Raw genomic sequence first — 18,709 nt, forward strand, 5'->3', positions numbered from 1 at the left:
TGTTTTACATTTATCTTCAAGCCAGGTGATAAGAATCATCATCAATGTGGCTTATTTTGCTCCATGGGATATTTCTTACATATAGCTGGAGATGAACCAGCCCTGGCAGGGTCCTTTTTGTTTTCAATTTCTGCCTGTATAAATTCTTTTCAGTCTCCATCCCATTTTCTTTTTCACCTAGACAGTCTTTCCACCTTATTTGACTCATTCCCCTTAAAAATATGCTTCTTTCTCTCTTGCCATCATTTGGTCCCATGACCACTCACACTGCCAATTAACAGCAGTTAACATTGCCTACAATGTCCATGCAAGTTAACAACGGCCATTAGTGGGAAAGCTTGCCCTCGGTGAAATGTGTACTTTGCTGTTCAAGTGGATAATATCTCTCCAGGAAAATAAATTCTAAGTTGATGAGACTTTGCTTCTGTGACTTTGACACAAACGAAATAAATGTGACTCTGCTGAGGTCAAAAATGGTCCTGTTTTCACTTCTTGATGTTCAGATGGATTTGAGCACCTGAACAATTTCATACCTGACTTTATCAACTATCTTCTTCTCACCATCTCCTTCAAAAATCACTGTCTCAATTTACCTTCATTTCTCTCATTTTCTCTGTCTGTCTTTCCAATTCCAATTAATAGCACTCTGAAGTAAGGGAATCTAAAGACCTCTGTTGTGCTGTTTTTTAAACAACTTGTTAATACTTTTTGATACAGATGGAATGACTTTTCTTAAAACAAGTAAAAAGAGTTCCCAGACCCCACTGATCATTCCATAAGTGTTCCTGGAAAATACAGAGACAGGAAGTTGAAAATAGAAAGTGAAGCATCAAAGATTTCTTCAATATTTCACATAGAAAAAGTAGTGTAAAAAGATTCCAATTCCAGTTAAGTATTTAGTACCAAACAACCTAAAAGGGTCTGAACAGACTTTCTTCTGCATCCATTTCCTTTACTTTATATGGCTGCATGTTTAAAAATGAATCACTGAGATGTTTATAACATATGGTAACATACTTCTGGGGTTTAAGCACGACATTTTTCAATCAAAACCTTGCTTTAGGAACACTAAAAGTTTGTTTTACTACATTGTTGAAATACATTGCAGTTACAAAAATAAATCCTACTCTTTAGAGAACTACTGCACTGGGGTTTTGTGTTTGCCTATGGAGGTTTGACAAAGCCCAACCATCCAGAACAATCAACTTCTACTGAAAAGCTCTGAACTTGTGTGAAGGAGGCAGCACGAAAAGCAGCTGAAGACCAAAACCAGCAAAGAAAGATGCTCCCGAAGATCAGTACTGTTACTTTTTTCATCCAAGCACTAAAACAAACATCACTAGTCTGAGATGAGAAAATGTTGGCTTACAAGGCAGTAACAGTATTTACAGAGAGACCTGTGAAGTCTTCCTTTTAATACATCACATATTCTATCTATAGCTTATGTTGTATCACACCTCAAGCCCTCATAAAATCCCATCTTTGCAGCAGGCTGCCAGCTCTCTCAAACACAATGTAAGTAGATGCACAGTAGAGAAAACAGCATACAAAATTCCACTGCTTAATTTAGGGAGGTGTGAAGAGACCCTGAGGTGGTGCTTATCTGTTTCTGAACTAGCCCACACATCTTCAAAAAATCATAGAACGGTTTGGGCTGCAAGGGACCTTAAAGTTCACCCTGATCCTACTCCCTGTCATGGACAGGGAGAGCTTCCACTAGCTTAGGTTGCTCCAAGCCCCATCCAACCTGCCCTTGGACACTGTCAGGGATGAGACAGCCACAGCCTCTCTGGGCAGTCTGTGCCAGAGTCTCACTGCCCTCACAGGGGGGAACTTCCTCATTACCTCTTGTACTACAGGCGTTTGCCACACTTTCTCTTTTAAGGACACTCATGTAAGTGGTAATACTAAAACCATGTATTTTAAGTACAAAAATGCAAACAAATGCCATAATTTATACCCTTTACTGCACAACAATAGCAATGTCCTAAACCTATAGAACTATTAAAAGAGGAAACTGACTTAAAAAAATTGATGTTTAAGCTTCCTTCAAATGTGTGTAAAGACCACACTAACTGGCTTTTAAAAATACTTTAGTTGGTCAGCTAATTTACTCGTGTCAGAAGCTGTCTGCTTCTTCCAATGTCTCATAAATCTGAAGAATGAAAGATTTTCAACCAGATGATCATCAGAGGCTGCTGCCACACTAAACATTCTTTAAAAAAGAAAAAAACAGCAATTTTCCCACTTTTCTTCCAAAACATTGAGAATTTCTAAGACAAAGAAGGCTTAATGCAATTTCTGTAATACCAGACACCAATGAGACTTCTGTACAACTCGTGAACGATGAGAGAAGAGCATCTTTTTTGAAGAGCATCTTGATGTTCTTCAGCACATTTGTCCAAAAAGCCTTCAACCACAGCACGTTATTAAAGATACAATAACACAAAGGTCAACGGCAAATAACTGTTAGTTCTTCTCACTAACGTATGGAAGTTTAAGTAGACTGAACTTCACTGACATCTTTCCCAGAGTTTTAGGATAGGTTGTTCTTTCAGTTTAAGGATAATTTATGCAGCATTTTTTTTAGGAAAGTCTCAGATTCATTTCAAGGAATGAAATGATGAAGAATTCAGACAGTACCGCAGAATTTGGCTATCACTCGATACAAAATTGCTTTAGATTTGGGTTACATTGGTTATTTTGGTCTATTCTGAAATTCCTATTTTTTAATGATATAAAAATAGGGAGATAAGTAGGAGTAATATTCTTCAAACTAAAATATAATTCATCTGAAGGAGGGTATGACTAATATTTAGAAAGTGTATTTATAGGCCTCTGGCTCAATACTAGAGACAGTATAGCCAAGAATAACCTGATATTGCAAATGTCACTTCTGTCATGAGCCATCAACTCACAGTAATCTAAAAGAAGGTAATTTTATGCAAAACAAGGCAATTCTCCTATTAAATGCAACTTCTATTGCGAAAATCTACACACCATACAAAGCATTAAAATACATTAGTTTACCCTGCTCTGCCCTGCTGAGGCCTCATCTGGAGTCCTGTGTCCAGTTCTGGGCTCCCCAGCTCCAGAGGGACAGGGAACTGCTGGAGAGAGGCCAGTGCAGGGACACCAAGATGATCAGGGGACTGGAACATCTTCCTTGTGAGGAAAGGCTGCGGAACCTGGGGCTGTTTAGAGAAGAGGAGACTGAGGGGGGAGCTCATTAATAGTGACAAATATCTCAATGGTGGGTGTCAGGAGGCTGGGACAGCACTTTTTTTCAATGGTATCTAGCAACAGGACAAGGGGTGATGGGATGAAACTGGAACACAAAAAGTTTCATTTAAATATAAGAACAAACTGTTTTACTTTTGAGGTGAGGGAGCCCTGGCCCAGGCTGCCCAGGGAGGGTGTGGAGGCTCCTTCCTTGGAGGGCTTCAAGACCCTCCTGGACATGTCCCTGTGTGACCTGATCTAGGTTGATCTGCTTCTGCAGGGAGGTTGGACTGGATGATCTGTAAAGGTCCCTTCCAACCCCCACCATTCTGTGATTCTATGATTCTGGTAAACCATACCCTAAAAAACAATGTATGATCATATTTCAAGTTTATTACTGTAGACAACAAAAGGATCTAAAACTTCACACACAAAAATGAAGTTTTTTAGATTATTAACAATACATGGCTAATGAAACAAAAAAATCTGTGTTAGTTACAGAAAAAAAATGGAAGATAACATTAGAAAAAGAGTATTTAAGAGATATAGCCAGCGCTTCTGGTGAAAAGTGAGTGGCTTCTGAGTTTTGTAGAAATGTTATGACAAACTTTTTTTCCTCTCCACCCTGTATTTGTCAAATATGGATGTACCTCAATTAGGAGTTTTGATCTAATTTGATAAAACTTGTTCCATTCTGCCAATGGTGTTTTCAATTCTGCAACTAAACAGCTCGTATGCATTTTGTATGTTCAGATCAGTTAACACTAAGCAGTATTTTTATAGACTACCAGCTAAACAACATTAATTGCATCACAGTAACTCTGTTATGGCCAACCAGTTTACTTGGAAGAGGGTTTAATTTCATTTCTGCATCATTACCAAAGTCATCAGATGACAGCAGGGGAAACTTCCTATTTCTTCACAGTACCACACATTTATAGGAACTCATGTCTGGTGGCACAGTTGTGCATGAAACCAGTTCTTTAGATAATTAACGAGAAAAAAAATCAGACAAAGCTGCAGCATGTTGAACGTAACATTCGGTAAGTGATTAGCTTGATATAAAATTAAATGCTTGTTTTCTATGTGGCAGATAGACTAAAACTGTTAACTTATTTGCAGGACATCCTTTGAAGATGTATGTCTTCAACCTTAACTAAAACACCAAACCATTACATGGAAAAGCTCTGGTGAGTGCCACGAAAGGGACAGAAAAGATTTTTATGGTAGACAAATATCATGGATCAGAGATTTCAGTCTACAAGTGTTACATATTTCTAGAATATTGGTTTTGCTGTAGTTGTTTAGCAAGGCCACAACTGAACTGTGTATATTGAAGATAAGGCTGACTTCAGTCAGTTCTTTTTAGAATCGTTTCACTGTGTTTACAAGACAGCTAATACTGCAGTTCATAGACCTTATTCTACCTATTCCAGCAATCCCAAATTTAGAAGACAAATATGAATTTATATTACTTATAAAACACAACTTCTTCCTAGAGAGCAAATGAAACAGGAAAACCTTTTAACATCTACCCTCATAGAGGAGGGAGATTAGGTTAGTTCTCTGTTGGAGAAACTAAAATGAAGAACTATTTATGAAGTACTTTGAATATAATCAACTGTAATAAGAAGGCACAAGTTACAAAAGAGAAAATTCTTTTTCTTGAAACCACTTTTGTAGTACTGTTTTTTAATAACCCTCATAATGGCCGAATTAGAAGGACCCCAACTGAAGTCATTCATCCCACATAAAACAAACATTGCTTTTTCTTCTTAGCTTTGTTTTACAAGCTACATTATTTCCAGATGATGCTCGAGGGGCCTAGGAGTTTCAAGAGTTAGATGCTTAAATAGACAGCTGCTTTCTATTTACCATTTAAATCAAGGATAAATCAAAGAAGAATCTGAATATCGAACTTTATTTAGTCCACTATGGAGGACAAACTGAGGAGACAAAGAACCCCACCCCAAAAACAAACCAGAAATCTAATCATCCAAATGCAAAGTTTAATTCTTGATGTCAGATGAGAGAAAGACTCACTGACATTCACAGAATTCCAAGCCTTTGTAGAACACCAGCTCTGCACAGCAGGTAGATTTAACTGGTAAGGAGCTGGGAAAATAGTCAGCTCTGACTGGGAACTGTCCCATTATCACCAGGCTTTGCTACTGCAGGCTTTATATATATATATAAAATAAAATCATAGAATGGTTTGTGTACGGAGGGTCCTTAAATCTCATCTAGTTGCAACCCCTTGCCATGGGTACGGACACCTTCCACTAGCCCAGGTTGCTCCAAGCTCATCTAACCTGGCTTACATACATACACACAGCTCACTGCATGCATATCCTTTACATTTTTTCCCTTTTCATTACCAACATGCAATTATTTCTATACCTGAACAGCAGACTTTGGGCAGGGAGTTAAATAATGTCTCTTCAGGTACTCAGAGAATACATTTGTAAATAGGAAAATTCTAACACTGCATGACATCATTGTTTCAATACCTGACAGAAATCCTCCACCATCAAAGTGCTGGTTAAGTGACAGTCCTATAGATGAAATAATTTAAGATACCCAGTGCGATTGTTTTTAGGATTTTTCCTAACACAGTTAAGCTTCATCTGGATAGAAAAAATGCCCCCTTTTTTTATAAAGGCCAAAATTTAGAAAGGGAAGAGAAAAAAAAGGAAATTAAGTGAATTTTAGGTTTTTTCCTATATGGCTAGTGACTATCTGACCGACCCTAATTTCTGCAAATATGGTTCCATTAACACAATTGAAAGCTGTAGGTAAAATCCCTGTGGATGGCAGAGAGAAGAGCTTTCAGCAATGGCAGTGCAGGATGGTCAGAAATGTGACCCCTGCCCTGGGTGTTGAGAGATTCTCAAAACATGCTCCAAAGTTTTTGTTTAACTACTAAGCTTTCACGTCCACCACCAGTAAACAAGAGTTTGGGCCTCCACTGATGTAAAATCCTTTGTCTCTGTGCTGCATTAGATAACGCTGAAAGAAATCAAGAAATCAAATCAAAAGCTATGCAGCCAAATACATACCCAACTGATGATACACGCCAAAAGTATTTGAATTCAAAACTAATCCTACATTTGATATTTATTTTCTTCAATTTTTGCATTAAGCACATTTTCTTTCCTTACATCAGCAAGAGAATTCTGAACCTTCGACGTAAGCTAGCCAAATGTCAAAATGTTCTCTCTTTGTCCCCTCGCTTCCTAGAAACAGTTAAGGACATTCTCTTGTTACCAAGTGCAGGGTAAAAAGTGTGGAAGTGCTCCAAAACTGCAGACAATGCTATGAAATGCTTAAAAGACAATCATTTCGGTAGATGGTAGCTCTGACAACATATCTGACATGCTACTTCTCAAGAGAAGTTAGCATGCCTCCTGTTATGCCGTTAACTATCTAGTATTTAACAAATTACATTTAATTGCGATAAAATCAAAGAGAAAACCATTGACATGTTTGCTTAAGTAATTGGTCTTGATTTGAACTGAAGGGAAAAAAAGGTCTCAATTATTTTATTAGCAGTTTTCTTGTTTGTTAGCAATTTTGCTCTCACTGAATGTAAGAAAGCAATAAAAAAAACTGACAGGATTTTTCCTCAAGCCTGGAGATAAAGACAACTTGACCAATGTGATGTTTCAAAATTGGTCGTTGCTGCTATGAAAATAAAGCTTAGTAATGCAGCTTATTAAACAACTAGTAAACAAACTGGCGTGAGAATTGGTCTAACCAAAGATCCTGTCCCTGAGATGATGCTCTAATAATGGGACTCTTCTGTCTTTCCTGCTGGCTTCTCCATCCTGGTCCTGAATCCACTGGCCATGGGAAGGTGACAGGAAACTGATGCAGCCTTAATAAATGAAACAACTCCTTCTTTTCTGTTTTTAAGCCCAGAAAACCTCAACAAGAACAATCTAAAAGCCAACGGGGTCAAGTTCCCTGTTCTAGTTCAGAGAAAGATATTCACAGCTTCGTTGGTACACCAGAGAACTGGGAGTAGGCTACAGCACACACTCATGATGGGACCAGAAGAAACATAGTGAAGGGGAATCCCAGTATATTCTTAGCACCATAAATAAACTGTCTCCCTTTCCATATTCTTTCTGGCTCTAAGTAAGAACACACAGCATTTACCATAATTTGTTTCTCAAAGTTTAGTACTCACAAATGATTACAAAGCCTCAAGATAAGCTCATAGGCAAGACCTATGGAAAAAGGGCCTGGTTTCATGGGAAGAGTATAGGAACAGTGCCAGAGCATGCGGCGGTACAACTAGGAAGGCCAAAGTCCTTCTAGAATTAAACCTGGCCAGGAAATTAAAGGAAAACAAGAAGGGGTTTTTCAGGTACATCAGCAGCAGAAGGAAGACAAGGGGGAATGTGGACATGTGGCTGAACAGAGAGAAGACTGAACTACTGAATGCCTTCTTTGCTTCAGTCTTTATGGCCAAGGCCGGCCCTCGGGAAGCCCAGTCCAGTAAGGATAACAAGATGGCCAGGACAGCAGAGGACTTGCCCTGGGTAGAAGACGAAGAGGTTAAAGACTTTTTGGCCAGGCTTAATGCTTATAAGTTACTGAGTCCTGATGGGATGCATCCAAGAGTGCTGAGGGAGCTGGCTGATGTGATTGCTAAGCCTCTCTCCATCATTTTTGGACAATCATGGAGCACAGACGAGGTGCCTGAGGGCTGGAGCAAGGCCAATGTCACTGCAGGCTGCAAAAGGGGCAGGAAGGATGACCCAGGAAACTCCAGGCCAGTCAGCCTCACCTCTATCCCTGGAAAAGTGATGGAATGACTCATCCTGAGTGTTATCACTGAACATATGAAGGAAAAGGTGGTTATCAGAGGGAGTCAACATGGATTCAGCAAGGGGAAATCCTGTTGACCAACCTGATGCCTTCTATGAGTGCATAACCGGATGGCTAGATGAGAGGAGAGCAAAGAATGTCATCTGCCTTGACTTCAGCAAGGCTTTTGACACTGTCTCCCACAACATCCTCCTCAGAAAGCTCAGGCAGTGTGGCTTGGATGAGTGGAGGTGAGGTGGATGGAGAGTTGGCTGAATGAGAGTCCAGAGGGTGGTGATCAATGACACAGAGTCAAGTTGGAGGCCTGTGGCCAGTGGAGTTGCACAGGGATGGGTTCTGGGGCCAGTCTTGTTCAACAGTTTCATCAGTCACCTGGATGAGGGGACAGAGGGACCCTCAGCAAGTTCCCTGCTGGCACCAAACTGGGAGCACTGGCTGATTCCCCAGAGGCTGTGCTGCCAGTCAGCATGATCTCGACCGGCTTGAGAGTTGGGCAGAGAGGAACGTCATGAGGTTCAACAAGGACAAGTGCAGAGTCTTGCAGCTGGGAAGGAACAACCCTCTGTCCCAGCACAGGCTGGGGGTGACCTGCTGGAGAGCAGCTCTGCAGAGAGAGACCTGGGAGTGCTGGGTGATAATAAACTAGTGGCAAGGCAAAGGGTAATGAAAAGAAGATGGAACACAAACAATTCCACTTAAACATAAAAAAACCCCTCTGTCACTGTGAGGTGAGGGAGCCCTGGCCCAGGCTGCCCAGGGAGGCTGTGGAGGCTCCTTCTCGGAAGGTTTTCAGAACCCGCCTGGACTCATTCCTGTGCGACCTGATCTAGGTGGACTTGCTTTAGTAGACAGGTTGGAGTAGATCATCTGTAAACATCTCTTCCAACTCCTACCATTCTATGATGATGATTGTAAGATGTTATTTATTTCTGTTGGCCCTTTTACAAACATATGTGTGTGTGTCATGCTGTTTCCACTACACGGTGGGGATGGTACTTTTTTTGTGTAGGGAAGAAAATACTAGGATCTCTCTCCATAAAGCACAGAATGGTCTGGGTTTGAAGAGTCCTTTCAAAACCATCTACTCATCTCCCAGCCTCTAGAAGTTACAGCTTGAATTTAATATCCATGCCCATCTTCTGACAGCAGGCCACATACCACTGCAGTCACCTAATCCGGGTAATAAGTTAGTGTTAAAAATTTCACTCCTATTCTCTAGGCATGTGGAAACGGTTGACAGTTATTTAATCAAGAACCTACAATTTCTCTGAGGTTAGTTTCAAAATACAAAGCCTTTAGCAGCAGTTCTGGTTTATGGAGCCTCTTTGCCCATAAACCCAGTCCCAAGTGTTCATTCAGCCCTTTGGGCTGTGATACTGCACATTATGCAGAACTATCCCATGACGTGTTACACGACATGATCCACTTCAGGCATAACAAGCTGTCGCTTCCACCAAAGCAACGTCCCTTTGCTCTGGAAGCCAGCTGAAGCACCATAGCTCTCGAGGACAGCTCAGCAAAGAGGCATGAGATCACAGAAGGAATACGAACATGTAGCAGTGTAATTGCTTAAGCCGGACCCAGGTATGACAGTGGGGTTAATTGTCTCTGAGAAATAAAGCCTCAGCAACATTATCAATCACAACACTCAGCTGAATGCTCAACACAACCAAAACGCTGCAGTCCTCAGAACCATCGGAGCCCCTGCACCATGAGTTCCTATTCCTTGAGAAGTGAACCCGTGGAAATGGATCACCAAATCTTCTCCAAGATGTCTGAAACCTTGGGGCTTCAGTTGTTTGTGCCCATGCAGATGAAAGAGCTTTATCCAGCCTGTGTGCCATGTTAACAGGCAAACAGAAGTGGGATCTCCTGTTCTTTAGCCAGAAACCAACTTGAGGGGGTTCTTGCTGAAATGTTTCCCGTTCTAAAAATTAAGTGTCAGAGAAAAACTTCCAGGAGAGAAACCAGAAGCCCTAAAACTACAGGTGCTGTAAGGAGCTGTACATGAATCAAAGCATTGAAAGGCAGCAGGAACACAGAGGAAAAACCTGTGATTCATGTGCTTTATAAACCTGTATGTCTCTGAACAACAGTGTCTCCAGTTTATATGGTACCTGCCAGTAACAGTAACTAAATGATGCAGGTTGAGAAACCTGGCTAGTTAAAAAGTTAAACTCTTACACAAACTCTGCTTTTAGGTACTTTTATACTTAATGTTATAGTAGTATGTTACATAAAGTCTCAGACAGATACATCCTGGAACACATATTCACACAGAAAATAAAACAGTTGTTCCACTTTCATCCTCAAAAATCCCCAGCAACAGATAAATCACTTTTTTTGTTGTTTGTTACACAGTACTGCAGTGAGAGTTCAGACGAGTACACACTGAAAACACTTCAGTAATACAAAGGTATTATTCAAGGTCTCCTTGTACCGAAACTAGAGGTTTTTCAACAAGCCATGCAATTAAATTACAAAATTGTTGCCTATCTGTGGGTATTGGCTGGGTAAACTGAAGAGGACTGGATGTATCCGTGTGTGCAAAACATACTAATTTACCCCATGATTCCTCCAAAGACTCACTGGGAATTGTTTCAATCTTTTGGAGGCATTTTAACATACTGTGGATGCCAAAGCCCTGTTCTTCAAAATAATGTCTTTCAATGGTATGATTTAAACATCCTGAAATACAAATGACTCGAGAACTACAAGCTGACAGGGTACAGTAAGTCTCTTCGCTATGAATAGTTGTGGTTTTGTTTTGCCATTTCTAAGTGCATTTCTTTTTCTTTTTTAAAGATGTTTCAGACGTGACATCATTCATACAGGTTCCTGCATTCTGGTGGTGGTGGTTGCTCAGCTGCCACATGTTTTGACAAATCTTTGCAGATTTAGGGATGTACCACTGCTGTTTCGAAGCACCTACTAAAACACAAAGTTTGATACTTACGTAATCAGGCAGCGGAGAGTCATTTGTACTGAGGGAACCTCTCAGGGACTGAGTGGCTTGCTCGAGCACTTTGTTGTGTTTTTTAGACAACAAAGAAAACAAACTGGAAAGGGGAAAAAAAAGGAAAAAAATATTAAAATAAGTTCCCCATAATGTTCTGAAATAGTTGAGACTACACAGACAGAAGAGATGTTTTATTACACTCACAAACTTGAATAAGGGGATTTTTAAATGCAACGCACAACAGCTCCAGAATTTATTTATTTATTTTAACATCTGGGCCAAGCGATGGCAGAATTTGAATCACAAATATTCTGTACAATAAATGACATAAAGAACATCATATGTTCACAGTCAAACTGTAGCAGAAGGAATGTCATACATGCAGTTTTAGTTCGTAACCAATATGTGTTTGCTGGAATGCATTTTCTTTATGTGCAGCACCTCATGCAACATGTCCTTCAGCCACTTCAATACCCTATTTGCTTAGTTCAAAAAGAGTATGGCACAAGTCATAAAGAGAGTTCAGGGATTTTACTAGTACATGTTGTTTTCAAATTTATTTAAACTTAAGTCAAGGAATAAAGCGTCACCTTAGCTTAACGTATTACCTGTTTATGTACACAAATAAACCAACTAAATTAACACTTTTTCATGCATTTGGGAAAAAAAAGCATGGCAATGACACTCAAGAGGATGGTATAATCAGATATAAAAGGAGAATGTAGCTTGCCTGCAGAAGTGCAAGGGCAGATCAGAAGGAAGCAGAAGCAGTGGACAAAGGCCACTAAATAGTGCTCAGCAGCTTCAAGGAGTCAAATTCACTGCACACCTCAACCATGATTTTCAATTCACAGATAACCCACTTTCCCTACTCCTGAATTTCTATATTTAAAATATCTTCTGGTTTCTTTTTGGAGCATTGCAGGACTATCAGGCTTTCCTAGGATGACTGTGTTGGTCCTCAGAGAGTAAAAAGCCGCCTTGAGAAACAAAACTTGATAATGTCTGAACATGCTGCTCTTGGAGCTGGCTACACTTAAGACAAGGAACAATGGCAGATTCTTTGTTCACCAGATTCAGTGACAAGCTGTTAAAGCCAGTTTAGTAATTAAAAAAGTGTTCTATTCTAGATAGTCCCTGTTTCTTGGAGCTAGAGGGACAGCTTCAGTGGCTGGAAGCATGTGCTTGGAAAGCTTTCCTGCCTCAAGAAATGATGCTCAACGTTTTGAAGAGTGCCTCTTTACTTAAAATGTATCATTGATATTGTCATCTTTCACAGATGGTAGATTCCTTGGATCCTTCCTTGTGCCATTGTGCTAGTCAATGAGCCAAGAGCCTCAGGAAAAGCTTTTCTAACTCTTCTCACCGCCACAAGGAATTAATCACGCTTCTCAAGGCTACATCTTACCTCTTGAGAGTCAACTCAATAAACTCTATTTCCCAACACCTCTTCAGTCAGATATTTCTCAGAACAGATTAACAGCTTCCTTTGAAGGACAATCTTCACCACACTCAAAGCATCTAATTACCCCCTGTGAGAGCCCTTGGGTACTATCCTCAGTGATAATCGTAACTGCACTGATACAACAAGGTGAGACACAAGACCTTCATGGTGGTTATGAGGACTGAGAACCTCTGCTGTTTTCAGGATAACACAATGTATTTGACATCATGAAAACTGAAGTTTTATTTCTTCCTTTGTGTTATCCAACAGAGCCTCACTCCTGTGGCCAAATGTCAACCTTCCACTAACTTACAGCTATTAATCTAAACCTACAGAACATTCCCTGCCAAAAAGGGAAGAAGCCACATAGAAATAAGAAATATTAGTAGGCTTTCCTCCTTTTTCCTCCTCTCATAATCTGCTATCTGAAAAATTTGGATTTGCAAACTGGTCCTTGGTCTCAATCAAAAGTCCCACTTTTCAAATCACTGGTATTTTTGAAAGTTTCAGAGATACTGTCATCAGCACCATCTAGTGCTGTGGAGACAGAATAATCGGTTAAAAACATACTGGTGATGCTTATGGGGGGCGGGCATGCAGCAAGAACAAGTTATATCTAGTGTCTGTCTGCTTCAGAAGACACAGACAATTTCACAAAGAGGAAGAATTTAGAATGAAAAGGACTTCCAACAGCTTTCCGATTCTTCTCCAAAATACATAGATTACTTGGAGTATAATGGAAATTTAAACATAAACAAAGAAGCAGGATGAGGGTTTTGAATCTGTGATTTATCCAATAGATGTGAAGGGGAAAATGCACATACATTGGCATTCTGCATGGAACCGCATTAGAGAAGAGCAAATTTATTTTCTCTGGCAGAAGTGCAGAGAACTGGAAAAAAGTAGAAGGGAAAAGGACAGAAGACTATTTCTTTATATCCTATTTTTGCTTCCTTAAATATTTTCTCTTTTAAAAAAAATTAAGTGTAGTGTAGAGTGTTTGTTTATGGCATAAGCTGATTTCTACTTCCAAAGCAGCAGCGAGAGAGTACAATCTATTACACATTATCTTTGGCACTGTGGCTTCCCCTTGCAAAGTTTCGCTTCCCTGACACATCTCATCACCTTCATACCTGTGCTGAGGCACTTCTTTGGGACTGCTGCCCAGAATATCAATATTCAGGTTAAAAAAAAACTCTACACAATTCTCTTCTTTACAAATTGTTTATCCTTCCAAAAGAACCATCCCTTAGAGGATCATAAAGACAGAGACACGTAGGCAGGAACTTTTTATACTGAGAATAAAAACATTTTGTAGAACTGCACCCAAAGTGATCTGAAAGAGCTCCACAGAAACACTGCAACTAAACAGAAAAAAATTAAGGCCTGATAATGTGATTAACTGATTCATCTGGAGCTCCAAAGGAAGAAGTGTTGCCTCATTAACTGGTGTAAAACTTCACCATCAAGTAATTCACTCAGGTCCCTATCTCCCTCTTTGAAAACAACATCGATAAATATTAACTTCATTTTTAAAGTATCAATCAGAATTTGTAAGAATCCTCAAGAGGTATTTGCATGAAATCAAGCTCATAGATATATTTTACCACTAGCAAGCATTGCCTTCGAAAGGAAAGGCGTGATTTTATGACAGTGACATCTTCAGTGTCTGTAAGGCTTTGATCTTTAAGGCATGAATAACACAAGAATAATAACGGACAAGAAACAAGTGCCAGTTCATGTAGGAGGGGAAATAAAGACTGTCTCCCAAATTTCCCTCACCTGTCTTAGTCACAGGTCTCACTCACTAAGGACACATTGTAATAACAACAAATTATGTTGAGAACAATGGAAACTCTTGGTACCACTGTCCAGCTCTCACTCACAAAAGTCCTTATGGACAAATGTTTAGTAAGTAAGATAATAGGTTGGAATAACAGTAAGATGAAATAACAGCTGGCATCTACTACAGACCTTTGAATCAGCCAATCTCAGAGTCTTGTGTTTCTGATTGTTAGGAATTAAGAAAGCACTGGTGACTCCCTCTATACAAATGAAGTTTTTAATTTAACACAAGGCCGAATCTCAATCAATAAAAAAATGATTACTGACTAAACAGTAATGGCTGCTTAAATACAAGTGATTTGATTATGTGCTATTTGCACACACAATAAAACTCAAACCAGCAATGTATGAATTTAACGCTTCCAAAAAGCCAATTCTACAAAAGCTGCGGATCAAATAAGAAAATAGAGAAACTCATTTAACAACATTCTTCTCGGTCCACCAAAAAAATCACAAGCCAACAATCATGAACAAAGAAAAAACTCTGCAAGTTCTGCAGAAAAGTCTGATTTACAGCAGATGGAAACAGCTAATAAAGTACAATCCTCACACGCAAAAAATGAAAGTATAAAATGGAACTTCTGCAACTAAAAAATATGGGGAAAAGAAAAAGATACGGTAATTAAAATTAAACTTGAAAGTAAACCCAAAATTAGAATCCGCCAAAACCTGGAGCTGTCTGAAAACTTCACACAATGGGAAGGAAAGGTACCAGCATACCTTATTTTGAGAAAGTAAGCAGGATGACAATGTCAAGTGTGTAAGTTGAGCTTAGACTGATGCTATGACACAAAGAAAGAGATGGAAGCCTGAAAGAACGGGGCACTGTCAAAGAGTGGGAGACAAGCAGGCCATTCTAGCAGAGGAAGGTCAGACTATAGGACAGAAAAAAGGAGTATGACAGGACCTCTCCCAATACCAACCACTAGTGAGCTTCTCAGGGAGAAAAATTTGTGAATATTTTATCGTTTTCTATATGTGCTAAGCAGAGAAATGCAAGAAAAGAATTACTTAAGGACCTCAGAGCAGCTTCATGGTACCTAAAAGGGTCTACAAGAAAGCCAGAGAGACACTTTTTACAAGGGCCTGTAGGGACAGGACAAAGAGTGATGGCTTTAAACTGAAAGAAGGAGACTTAGATATTAGGAAGCTGTTCCCTGTGAGGGCGGTGAGCCCTGGCACAGGCTGCCCAGAGAGGCTGCGGCTGCTCCATCCCTGGCAGTGTCCAAGGGCAGGTTGGATGGGGCTTGGAACAACCTAGGCCAGTGGAAGGTGTCCCTGCCCATGGCATGGGGTTGGACTAGATGAACTTTAAGGTCTCTTCCAACCCAAACGTGTGATGTTTCTATGACTGAAATGCTGCTCAACATAACTGATTTGAAGCTTGGAAATTCAGACAGTCTAAATCTTTTCTACTCACTCTCCCAGCTCAGAATTATGCCACAAACAAAAGGAGTATACTTGCACACACACAGAAACCACTATCTGGTGAAGGAAAAAACCCCAGTTACATGGACCAAAAAATTTGATGATGAATGTTCTCAAACAATTCAGCAACACGCGGTGCTGTTCCTTCTCTCCACTCTCATACACATGCTAAATGTACTATTGTTCTCAATTTTAAAGAATTAAATATAAGCCCTAAACACCAAAACCATGTTATGCAAATACTCCCCAAACAATAGGATTTTACAATGCCTGTATGAAAGCCACAATCACATCAGAAAAAACCCCCACAACTCCTTTGTACAGAAGGCTCTAAAAATAGCTTTGTTTTGAAACCTGACATCTAAAGGTTAAAACCATACTTCAGTTCCTGTATATGTAAGCAAGACTTCTTGGTTTTTACTTTTCTTTTTAATGGGAGCTCTAGAGATGTACTGGGTAAGAAGCTTCCACGACGTATTTCCAAGCGAGGGACATGAACCATTCATCTCTTGGAATGATGGTTCATCTATGGTCCTGTGTGAGGTTCCATCAAAACAAAGGCACTGTGTTGTTTTATACCATATTTGAGAAATGCATTTTCCTAGAGTCTATACGTGGGGACTGGTCACAAGAAAGTGGAGTAGGAGCAGTGGAGCAGCCTTCCTGCAGGCGACAGAGAAGTGATCTGTAAGCACTTAAGGAACCAGGCCTTGGGAGAAATCCATTTAACATGAATAAGCACAGAAAAAACTCACTAAGTCCCCAGATGCCTATGTCTACTGAAGAGCCCTTGAGGCACTTTGCATTTCAATTATCCAAGTTGCAATAAATAGAAATAACAAGACAGAATAGCCATGGAGAACTTCAAGGGCTATGTGGGGCAATTTACTCCATGGAGGGACACTGATCTCAGCTCCTTGAGCCCAGCTCTAATGCCTGGGAGACATCTGGGATGCCAGGAAAGAGAAGCTAATCAAGTAAGATATCAAAATTTTTGCTAAACAGAAAATCAGAATGGACTTCATATCTCCTTTTCTAATCTTGTAAAGTGAAGCAGGATTAACTGCTCCTGGATGAAGCTCTGCTGTATTTACTATTAAATCTATCTGGCTTGTGGAGATGATGTGAAGCCAAGAGAATTATGCTGTGCAGCCTCCACAGAGCTCATGTATGCAAATAAAATGGTTTGTAGGAGCACCACAGAATGGTAGGAGTTGGAAAGGATCTCTAGAGTTCATCCAGTCCAATCTCCTCCTAAAGCAGGTTCCCCTCCATCAGAGGATGCAGGAAAAACCTCAAGAGGAGACTCCACAACCTCTGACCAACAAACTGATTCGCTAAAGAATATTTAAAGGATCAAGGATGAAAAAGGTTTCTCCCAGGTAACAAAAGGTCCATACGAGGCTGCTATTGCCACAGTATGGCTTGGCTGGTTGTTGATCTGACTTTGACTTTTCTTGTCTACTGCCTTCTCAAAATCCCATGTTTGTGTCCCCTTATCTCAGCTGCCTCTTACTTCAGGGCAAATCCCAAAGCACCAGAAATGATTTCAAGGTGACGTGGGCAAACAAATGATTTCTGTCCCATCTTCCTGCTAAATAGCTACCAATAAAGGCTCTTTTTTAAATTCTACAGTCCTGAACTTGATCACAATAAATGAAGTGCTTCAAGACATCTTTAGTTCACTACAAAAGCTTCTCAGTTTTAAAAGAGTATTCTATTAGCTGCCACTGCTTCCATATGAACAGAGACCTGTAATTTACACACTATGAAGACATTCAAAATTTTGCAGAATTAAGCAGAAAAACAGTCACTTTATATGTGTGGCATGAGTGTAAGCAAATTCAGACATAACTTAGAGCAACTAATGAGGGCTTTTTATTAACAAAGAGGACTTCCTGTTAAAATGGAATAGAAAAGACAACAGACACTAGAAAAAACATGGAAGCAAGGAATTTAATGTGGTGAGACAAAAGTAAATATTTACAAAAGTAAGCTGAGAGTTTAATTTGCAGAGAGTAGGAAACATATTTTTCAACTGAAGGTATAAATTGTTAGGCAGCTCATGGCCACTTTCCCAAGATGTTGGGAAATAGATGTTCCCATCACTAATGAAGTAAAAGAAAGAGAAAGCAGTAAAAACCTTCCCCTGTGCCTTGGTACAGATAATTTCATCCCCCTTTTGTCTGGTTTTACAAGTAACATCCATGTAGCTCCACTTAAAGAACAGACTCAGGTGAGGACTAATAAACTAAATGAGCCAGCAACACGTCCTCGTGGGCAAGAAGCCAATGGCACCCTGGGGGCATCAAGAAGAGTGTGGGCAGCAGGTCAAGGGAGGTTCTTCTCCCCTTTGGCTCTGCCCTGCTGATGCCTCATCTGGAGTCCTGTGTCTAGTTCTGGGCTCCCCAGCTCAAGAGGGACAGGGAACTGCTGGATAGAGGCCAGTGCAGGGAAGGTGTGGAGGCTCCTTCCTTGGAGGGCTTCAAGACCCACTTGGACACGTTCCTGTGTGACCTGATCTAGGTGAATCTGCTTCTGCAGGGGGGTTGGACTGGATGATCTCTAAAGGTCCCTTCCAACCTCTACCATTCTATGATTCTACAAGGAGCATCACGTAGAAACATTTTCCTACCTCCACATATTGAAGTATAAACTCAATAGCCAGACTGTGATCTACCATAGACTGAAATCCCCCACTCAAATCCTACATGGCACTTAGCCAAGCACTGTATATCTGCTGCAATTTTGTTCTGTAACCAGGAGAGTGGCAAGTGTCAAATAAAATTAAGGAAGATTTAAAGCTATAGGGAGTAAAATATGTAGTCCAGGATAAACAGAAGATACGTTTGTAAAGGTAATTAAAAGGTTGACTCTAAGCTAAATATCCCTGAATCTGCCTTGGGTGTTTCAAAGCATGACTGTAATTCCTTTCAATATTCCCCGTGTTCGTCCTGTTATCATAAGAGTATTGA

General features: G+C 40.1%; 1 protein-coding gene across 2 annotated transcripts in view; it reads right to left on the reverse strand.

The window, feature by feature from the left end:
• Positions 1–18,709, reverse strand: part of DYM (dymeclin) — a 231,561-nt gene that overhangs the window by 62,879 nt on the left and 149,973 nt on the right. For both annotated transcript variants that reach the window (XM_062017992.1, XM_062017993.1), the window contains one exon: positions 11,015–11,117. In XM_062017992.1, coding sequence (XP_061873976.1) covers positions 11,015–11,117 — 103 coding nt within the window. The remainder of the gene's footprint in view (positions 1–11,014; positions 11,118–18,709) is intronic.

This window comes from Colius striatus, chromosome Z, assembly GCF_028858725.1.
Source record: "Colius striatus isolate bColStr4 chromosome Z, bColStr4.1.hap1, whole genome shotgun sequence".
Taxonomy (NCBI): Eukaryota; Metazoa; Chordata; class Aves; order Coliiformes; family Coliidae; genus Colius; species Colius striatus.